General features: G+C 54.7%; 2 protein-coding genes across 2 annotated transcripts in view; one reads left to right on the top strand and one right to left on the bottom strand.

The window, feature by feature from the left end:
* Window positions 1-2,755: 2,755 nt before the first annotated feature.
* ZIC2 (Zic family member 2) lies at window positions 2,756-6,127 on the bottom strand. Its single transcript, XM_017816587.1, has 3 exons — window positions 5,125-6,127; window positions 3,203-3,366; window positions 2,756-3,007 (listed from the first exon to the last, which is right to left on the bottom strand). The coding sequence occupies exons 1-3, from the start codon at window positions 6,125-6,127 to the stop codon at window positions 2,756-2,758; spliced, it is 1,419 nt and encodes a 472-aa protein (XP_017672076.1).
* A 171-nt stretch (window positions 6,128-6,298) lies between these two features.
* Window positions 6,299-9,192, top strand: part of LOC108498192 — a 7,565-nt gene continuing 4,671 nt past the window's right edge. The window contains exon 1 of the mRNA XM_017816594.1: window positions 6,299-6,378. Coding sequence (XP_017672083.1) covers window positions 6,299-6,378 — 80 coding nt within the window. The remainder of the gene's footprint in view (window positions 6,379-9,192) is intronic.

Raw genomic sequence — 9,192 nt, 5'->3', positions numbered from 1 at the left:
TTGGTTTTTCGGCTGAGGGGAGGCCGGCAGGACAAGGAGTGATTCTCGCAGCGGCATATGCCAATGATTTTAATAAATATTTTTTTACGTAATATTATTACGGAACATAAATTAGGTTTTAATAGTCGTTTGATTACCCGAAGAGCTGCCGTGTGCGCGGGGATGGCCGCGCTGGGAGGAGCACAGCCGCCGAGGAAGCTTCGGCTCCGCTTCCCATCTAAACTTCCTTGTCAGCAACGGGACGGAGCAGAGTGTCTTTCCTTCCCTCCTCCCCTTCTCCTGGGTGCGGGTAACCCCCACTTCACCCCAGAAGTGATCAAGGCCCCGTGTACCCTCCTGTGTCCCCCCAACTACCTCATACCGACATCTGTATTGATATTTGAATACGCAGGACAAAGCCCGAAAAACCCAAACCGACGAGTGGCCCTGGGGGGCGTAAGCGATGGGCTTGCCGGGTGTGAGGAGCAGAGGGCTCTCCCCGACTGCACGAGCCGTCGCTGAAGGCAGCGCAGCCACCGCAGGGCGCTCGGAGCCCGACTCGCAGCGCTGCCTCTTCGCAAGGCGTATTTCGGTGGCTTGACAAGGCCGAACATTTTTACTTTTTTGCACTACATCCTGGCTGCTGACACACTCGCCTTGGCTGTCCCGGTTTGGCGAGCTGTGCCCGGAGACCTGCTGTCCGCCGACCCCACACGGGCGGCTCCGACGGCCCGCGCGGAGCGAAACTCTGGGTCAGCAGCCCGGGAAAGTCATCTCCCGGCGGCTCTCAGTCCCTCCCTGAACACATCTGACAGCCCAAACCGCTCCCGGGGATGAAAATAAAATAAAATTAAAAAAAAAAAAAAAAAAGGAGAAAGAGAGGGGGAAAAAAACCTCGAAGGAGAAGTGTAAGCTCTCGGGCATCACAACTTTCTCCTCTCCAGGGTTGAATGGAGGCTGCTAAAAAGACGGGAGGCGCAGAAGGACACGACCTACGGCTCAAAGCAGCCGAGCTCAGCTCCTAGTCATTGCGCCTCCACCTCCGTACCGAAACGCCCCGTTTTGTCACCCTGTAATGAGCTCCCAGTCAGACACGCACCGGAGAGAGAAGGGTGAGCCCGAGTAAGGCAGGAGGCGGAGGAAGCTGTGATCTCGCCGTGTAACTCTTACTAAAGGAGATCCTGCCTTGCAAGTTATTTGGGGAATATGCACATCTTCACCCTTTTCTTTCAGCCCAGAGGCTTCCTAAAGTGTTGGGTGGCTTTGTAGCTTTTTTTCTGTTGTTTTGGTTTGTGTTTTGGTTTTTTTTTTTTTTTTTCTGTACGGGGGAGCCCAGCTGGAAGATATCCTCCTGGTCCAGTAACTCGCGGATGTTTTAAAAGCATTTGTTTTGCAGTCGTCACTCAGCCCATCACATGAGTTACAGCAGGTTTCAGAAAGCCCTTGGCATAAAAAGGAAACAGCTCGTGCAGTTTCAACACGTTTTATTATATTTCTGTATGCATTACTCTCAAAACATATCACAAGAAATGATGAAACCACTTAAACCTTCAAATAAAAAATCTGAAACAGTTTATGCTCACAATTGTACATATTTATAGTTAAGAAACATTCTTTATAAATACTGTTTCCTCTGTAGCAAGTTAATACCATAATTTAATTACAAATGGATAAATATGGTAACAGGTATTTACAGGAGGAAGGGTGTTATTACAGAAAAGCTAACGGCACAACGTTTATTTTTCCTCACAATCTTCCGAACAGGAACTAACAAATTGAACTTGCAAAAGCACTAAAACATCACATATAAACCCAGCTAACAGAAAAATACATTCACAAGCGTTGTTGTTTGTGTGAGTGTCTGTAAGTAACAGAATGGAGACTTTGGCACGGTATTTCTTCCCCAGTCTATAGTTGAAATACAGTTTACAATCAAGTTGCCTCTTAAAAAGGAACACAATATTCAAGATATCACAATTACAAAAGAAACATTTTTTTTCTTCCATGTTACTTTTTTTAAAAGGGTGAACTAAAAAGGAAGAAAAGAGGGAGGTGGGGAAGGAGACCAGGACAAAAGAAAACAAGTCCTTCACTTTCTCAGGGAGGGAGGAAGATGGGAAAAAAAAAAAGACTTAAAAAAAAAAGAAAAAAAAAGGAAGAAGAAAGGGACCAATCCGCGGTTTACAAACGGGACGAACTTCTATACACCGAGAATCCAGGAAAATCTCGTTCCCCACCTCGCCGGAGGAAGGAGAGGGCCGCTATATACACAGTTCGTAGGGCGGGAGGGCGCTGGCTGCTTCGGGCGGGGAGGCGCAGGGGCCGGAGGAGTTTGAGTCTCTGATCTTTTGTCTGAAGGCTCTGGAGGGAGAGTTTCTTTCCACCGGCTTGGGAAGCTTTTTATTGGGTGATGTGTTGGTGGCGTTTGGGGTTGGTCTTTTCCCCTCTCTCTCTCTCTCCCCTTTCCGTTCCTCTATAGATTTACCCATTCTTTTATGTTTTTCGGCACGTACTTTTTAGAATATTTTTTGCTGGTTCGAAACGTTCTCAAAAAGAAAAAAAAATTAAAAATCCAAGAAAAAAAAAGACGCGAAGGCGGGAGGGTGTGGGGAGATGAAGGTCCCCCGTCCCCATCCTGTTCGGCCGTCATTTCGCTGCTGGCGGGTGCGGCGGCACCTCCCGGTGCGTCTCCGGCGGGCTCGCTCGCTCCCTCCTGCCCGCCGCCGCCGGGGCGGGGAGGGCGCTGCGGGGCCGTGCAGAGCAGTCCGGCGGGGCCCTACACGTACCACTCATTGAAGTTGGAGGAGAGGCCGCTGTGGCCGCCGCCGCCGCTGCTGCCGCCGCCGCCGCCGCCCCGGTGCACGGCGGACACGGCCGCCGCCGCTGCCGCTGCCGCCGCCGCCGGGGAGAGGTTGCTGGTGTTCTGCGACTCGGCGCTAGGGGACACCAGCCCCGGCGGGGTGGAGGACTCGTAGCCGGAGCTGGCGGCCGGGGAGGATTCGGAACCTTGCGGGGACGACTCGTGCACCTGGGGGGCAAAGGCAACACGGCCGTGTGGAGGAGGGATGGGGAGGCCGCGGCCGCCCCCCGGGCGCGCCCCCCGCCGCCGGCCCGGCCCGCCGCCGCCCCTGGGCCCCGCGCCCGCCGCCCGCCGCCCCGTCGGGGCGCCCGGCGCGGCGCGGCCGCCCTCCCGCCTCCCGCCGCCTCCTGCGGGGCCGGGTACCTTCATATGTTTCCGCAGGGAGCTGGGGTGCGTGTAGGACTTGTCGCACATCTTGCACAGGTAGGGCTTATCCGAGGTGTGGACGTGCATGTGCTTCTTGCGGTCGCTGCTGTTGGCGAAGCGACGGTCGCAGCCTTCGAACTCGCACTGGAAGGGCTTCTCCCCTGTAAGAGAGTGGCGCAGCTGCGGGGTGAGCGCGATCGCCCCCACTCAAACCCCGCGCAGCCTCGGGCCAACTTTCCTCCCCACTTCCCCCCCCTCACCCAGTCACTTCGTCCAGCAGTTTCCCAAAGCAAGAGGCCGGTTCTGTCCCGGTACCCGCAGCGCGGGAGGGCCGCGCTGCTCACTCTTTGCCCTGCAGGGAGGCAACCCCCGTCCCCCACCTGGTTTTCCTACCAAAACACCCCGGGCACCCCCGTCCCGGCATCTTGCCCGATTTTAATTCGACCAGTGCCGACACACACAGTCAGCCCCGAAAGAGACTGAAGAAGAAAGGCGATGATTAATAAAAAAAAAAAAAAAAAAAAGCGAGCAGCATCGAGACGTTTCGCCTCGGTACCAAATCCGCTATCCTGTTAAACTGGAAACCATTAACGACAGATTTAAGGCCGGGCATATTGTTTCGTGTATGGATATTCGAGATAAATGCACATCCGCTGGGAAAACTAAACGTCTGTAAAATACTTCATCTAATTTTCATAGGGATTCCTCTCACCCGGCTGCCAGGACTCCAAATGCCGGGGAGTAATTTGGAGGTGAGAACTCCACATCCCCCCGCCTTTGGAGGGGGGAAGCATTTAACATTAAATTCCATTAGCACCCAAATTGTTTCTTAAAGACATCCGCTCAGACACAATGACTTCAGTGCGGGCATCTCATGCAAATACATTTCTCAAATTTTAAACCTTGTTAAAGCTCGTCTCGCACCTCGCATCGGGCTTAGCACTTGAGAAAACAATAGGCCTCGAGATTTTTAGCCTTTCTCCGGGTAAATATTTAGAGTGCAAGTCGCTAAAATATTTGGCTGTCTTTTATGAAATAGTCTGGCACGGTTTGAGCCGGCAGGAGTAGTAAATGAATAATAGATGAGGCGGGAGGATGCGTTAATTTTTGTTACCCTTCGGCTCAGGCTATTTTCCATCGGGAAAGCCAGGGCTCCCTCGACCCTCTTCCACCTGATTGGGGTGGAAGTTTCCGAGCCTCAAATCCTCTGTTACTTATTACATAATTTAATAAACTGTTGCAAAAACACCTTAAATCACATCGAGTGAGACTTTAAAAACATTTTTTTTTAAATGAGAAAATTTTATTGCCTTGCTCACAGCATTTAAATTTAATGGAAAGCATTTCCAGAAAGGGACTTTTGGCACTTCCAACGGGATTTGGGACTAATGACGGATTTTGCATGTATTTATATAGTTTCTCTCTCTCGGTATCCATACATAAAAGCCGTACTCACAAGTGCTGAATTGTTTGCAAATACGTTGCGTATAGCAAATGTATAAGGCGTCTCATGTGGATGGATGGATGGATGGATGGATGGATAGATAAAAAGATAGATAGGTGTCTTCCCGTATTTTAGCAGGACGGCAGAATTTAGTTTGCGCTGTATTCCGCGTTTCTGCGGAAAGATCCCGCTGAGACTCGGCACGAATCTACACCTCTCACCCCGCAAATTAAAACAAATCAGTAAAATATCCTTTCGAAATCTGGGATGGAGGGAAGTGTATTCTGGTGGGGACGAAACCAAAACAAAAGCAGCTGTGTGATAGAGTGTGTATATGTGGGAAATTAAACTGGAAGCTTATTTTATCTCTCATCATTTTACATCACTGTCTGAGTCTCTATCGGTTTATACATATATATATACATATATATACACGGGCAGAGGGGGGAAATCTGCCGAACGAAACCCGAATTACCTGTGTGCGTCCTTTTGTGAATTTTGAGATTTTCTGATCTGGCGAAAACTTTTCCGCAGCCAGGAAAGGGGCAGGGGAAGGGTTTCTCTCCCGTGTGCACTCGGATATGATTGACCAGTTTGTATTTCGCTTTGAAGGGCTTGCCTTCGCGGGGACACTCCTCCCAGTAGCAGACATGGTTGCTCTGCTCGGGTCCCCCAACGTGCTCCACCGAGACGTGGGTGACCAACTCGTGCATGGTGCTGAAAGTTTTATTGCAACTTTTTTTGGGGTTGTTCAGCTGCTCGGGGTCGATCCACTTACAAATGAGCTCTTGCTTGATGCACTGCTGCCGCATGTATCGGAAAAAGGCACCTGGGTGGTGGTGGTGGTGGGCTGCCATGTTCATGCCCATATTCATATTCATGGGGCCATACTGGTTGTGCAGCTGAGCCGCCGAGTAAGGGTCAGTCCTGGGGCTGGAAACCTGGCGGTACTGATCCGAGCGGGCGAATACCTCCCCCGGCAAGCCCAGTCGCATCTGTCCGTTGAGGACGTTTTGGGAGGCGTGGGGGCCGTGCTGGTCGTGGATGCCCGGGAAGAGGAGGTGGCTCTGAGCGTCCGTGTGCGGGTGGTGCAGGCTGCCGGCCGCAGGGCCGAAGATGCCGTGCTGTCCGCCGGCCGGCGACGAGTCCCCGAAGCCCCGGCTGCGAAACAAGAAGTCCCGTGTGGAGTTGAAGGGCGCCCCGGAGTAGGAGCCGACATGGGCGGCGTGGGGCCCCAGGGCGGCGGCGGGATAACCGGGCGCCTGCGAGGTGAACGCCGAGCTCTGCCCGGGGGAGAGGTCGTGGGCGCCGGCGTTGAGCTTGAAGGCGCCCATGTGCGCCGCTGCCGAGTCCACGAAGCTGTTCTGCGCCGCCAGGCTCAGCTCCCGGTCCTGCATCTCCGCCGCGGCCGAGTGGTGGTGCCGGGCGAAGGTGCCCACGCCGAGGGCCGGGAACTGCGGGCCGGCGTCCAGCAGCATGGTCCGCGCCGCTCCGGGGACGCAGCCGCCGCCGCCGCTGCCGCCTCCCCGCTACCGCCGCCGGGCTGCCGCCGCCCGCCCAGCCGGGCGCGGGGCCGCCGCCGCTCCGCTTCCCCCCGGCAGCCGCCGCGTCCCCCCGCCTCCGCCGCCGCCCGCGCCCGCACCGGCCCGATGCCGCCGCTGTCGCCGCCGGCGGAGCCGTATCCTGAGCCAGGCAGAGCAGAGTCCAAAAGCGAGCGGAGAACCAAAGTGTATTAAAGGAGCTGAGGCGGGGGCGGGCAGGGGAGGGGAGGGGGAGCAGGGGAGGGACGGGGCTGGGGACGGGGCGGGGGGGCAAGGCTCGCCTCGCCGTTCCCTGCGGCACACACGCACGCACACACACACTCACACACACAGACCCGCGCACACGCCGCCGCCGCCCCCCCCTTCCTCCGCCGCCACCGGGATGTCAGAGCCGCCGACCCCCGCCCGCCCGGCCCCGCGCCGCTCCCCGCGTGGGCCGCAGCCCTTCCCGCCGCCTCGGGCCCCCCGCCGCTCCCGGGCCTCCGCTTCTCGTTTTATCCTCCGCCGGGCATTAGCGGTGTCTCTCACGGAGAAAAACTTGCAGCCGCGGGTTCCCACGGAGCGAAGAGACCCCGGGGGTGCCCCGCGCCTCCCTCGACCGCCTCGGCTGAGGGGCGTGGGGAGGGGGCTGAGGAGGGGGGTGCCGGAGGCGGATTAAAAACAATAAGGGCGGCGGTGGGGGTGGGGAGGGGAGGCGGGGGGCGGGAAGGGGCCGGCGAGTGCCGGAGCCGGAGCGGCGCGGCCGGGGCGGTGGAGTTGCAGCCCCGCTCCGCCCGCGCCCGCGCCCTCGCTGCCTCTCGCTCCTCTGTTTATTTCGGTGGGCGCTACTGAGGCGGCGGCTTTTTATTGCCCCCCTCCCCCCCCTCTTTCTCTTCCCTCCCTCCCCCGGCCTCTCTCCTTATCCCCGCCCGCACTGGCGGCTCCTCTCCCGACGCCGCCTTCACCCGCCGCCCGGCCGCTCTCCCGGCTCCCGCTCATTGGCCCGAGCCGCCCCGTCCATCCGGGCGTCCTCGGCCACCGGCTAATGGCGGCGCGGCCGCCCCGCGCCCTGCCCGCCCCGCGCCCCGCCGCGCCGCCGCCGAGCGCCCCGCGGCCGTGCGGCCCCCGCCTGGCACCGCACCGCAAAGCCCCGCGCCGCGCCGGGGGCCGCCTTCAGCCCCGCACTGCCGGTGGCTTTTTGATTTTTGGGGGGAGTCACCCCTCCACTCTCTCCCCCCCCTCCCCTGCGGCGAGGGGAAGGGGTGGTGTGGAGAGAGGCGCAGCGATCTCGGAAAATATCGATGTACGCTTGGGCATGTGATACTGCCTCGGGAGGCAAACAAACAAAGCGAGGGTCTTAAAAATATAACCCCTGCAGCCCCTTTCCCCATTTCGGCTAAAGCAGATGAATCCCGTGATCGATAACGGGACCGAGGGGGGAATCACATAAAAGTCACGTTGGCGGGGCGACGGTGGCTGGGACAAAAAAAATTAAATAAAATAAAAATTTAAATAAATCAGGCAACGGTCGCCCTGGTTGTTTGGGCTTTTAAACCATTTATGTGGGAGCAGAGGAGTCGATCTGCGATCTGCATGTGTTGTGAATGTGCATCTGAGAGTAGATGCTTTAGGAGTTTTCCTTGTCTCTTCCCTTCCTTGAAAAAGAAACAAAAACAAAACCGCAAAAAAATCCCAACCCCAAAATCCACCCTGCCATTGTTATTTGGAAACCGGATTCTTGCATGGCAGGAATAAAAAAGCATAAAGCCGGCACACACACACACATGCACCCGCAGACACACACAGAGCAAACAAGTCCCCTTCCCCTCCCCCTCCAGTAAATACACGTCTGGCCCCTGCTTCGGTTTGTTTTGTAGTGGCTGAAAAATAATCATCTCGGGGCCAGCAGCTCACCAATAAATAAGGCTCTGTAAAAATCAAAACCCGGCATAACAATTGTCTTCTTAACCGTCCTGCACTTAACCTTGGCGTATCAGTCCCCATCAGTTCTCTGCTTGGCAGAGAAGTGACCCAAAATATAGTGGTTTGTGTGGTTTGAGGGGGGGCTTTTTGAAATTCTCCCTTTGACATTTCTCCTGTGACTCCTCATGACATTAAATCCCGCATTAGGCATAGGCAGGCTCAAACCTGGATCCAGTATCCGAGCAGGGGTTTTACAGTGAGAGATGATAGATAGATAGATAGGTAGATAGATAGATAGATGGAAGGAAGGGAGGAAGGAAGGAAGGCAGGCAGGCAAAGGCACTGCACACCAACTAAGGTCTTCCCCATCATTGTCATTAAATGGTTAAAATATTTCCAAGTCTGTCCAAAAGTGGTTGAAATGTACCAGTACTGGACATTACTCTGTGAACAAGGTGAGGATTTAAACTGGGGAGAAGTGGGATTTCTTCTAATCTGAAATGAGCATTAGAAGATAAACTGAATATTAATGCAGAGCTGCACCTTTGATGCCAACAACTCTTTTCTGTTCACCACTCCGTCATTCGGTCCCGTCTTTGCAGGCAGGGGTGTCTGCTCCCCATATATTGCTTTCCCAGGCTGCAGCTTGGGAGCATATGCTGTCCTTGTCCTGACTCCCCAGGCTCCCAGGGACAGACCTCGAACAAATTCTATTTTCCTTCTCTGAAAGGTTCCCGAGGAGGAGGTCTGAGAGTAGTCCTTCACCGTTGCTGGGGATTTCGAGAGCACTAGTTGGAGAGGAAAAGTTTGGTCTCCTGCGTAGTCTGCCTCCAGATTAGTGAAAAAATCATACGGACAACTAAACGCTTGAATACACTTTTTTTTTTTTACCGATTTAAAAGAAGTTACTAGATCTGAGATCAGAAAAAGAACAAATATGTCCAAGAAAATTCGCAGTTAAAACACCGATAAAAAAAATAACAAAGGTGAATATTCATACAAATACCTACCTTCTGGATTTTCCTTTCTTTCTTTCTTTCTTTCTTTCTTTCTTTCTTTCTTTCTTTCTTTCTTTCTTTCTTTCTTTCTTTCTTTCTTTC

Source organism: Lepidothrix coronata, unplaced genomic scaffold (genome assembly GCF_001604755.1).
Source record: "Lepidothrix coronata isolate B3197 unplaced genomic scaffold, Lepidothrix_coronata-1.0 Scaffold57, whole genome shotgun sequence".
Lineage (NCBI taxonomy): Eukaryota > Metazoa > Chordata > Aves > Passeriformes > Pipridae > Lepidothrix > Lepidothrix coronata.
The sequence above is the reverse complement of the archived record's forward strand: the minus strand, read 5'-3'. Positions and strand labels throughout refer to the sequence as shown.

What these genes read in the sequence shown, in the direction of transcription:
- ZIC2 (XM_017816587.1), bottom strand. Translation starts at nt 6,127, where the DNA reads ATGCTGCTGGACGCCGGCCCGCAGTTCCCGGCCCTCGGCGTGGGCACC. An exon ending in TCACAAAAGGACGCACACAG is followed by an intron (nt 3,367 to 5,124) that starts GTAATTCGGGTT and finishes ACTCTCTTACAG; the next exon opens with GGGAGAAGCCCTTCCAGTGC. An exon ending in CCCTGCGGAAACATATGAAG is followed by an intron (nt 3,008 to 3,202) that starts GTACCCGGCCCC and finishes TTTGCCCCCCAG; the next exon opens with GTGCACGAGTCGTCCCCGCA.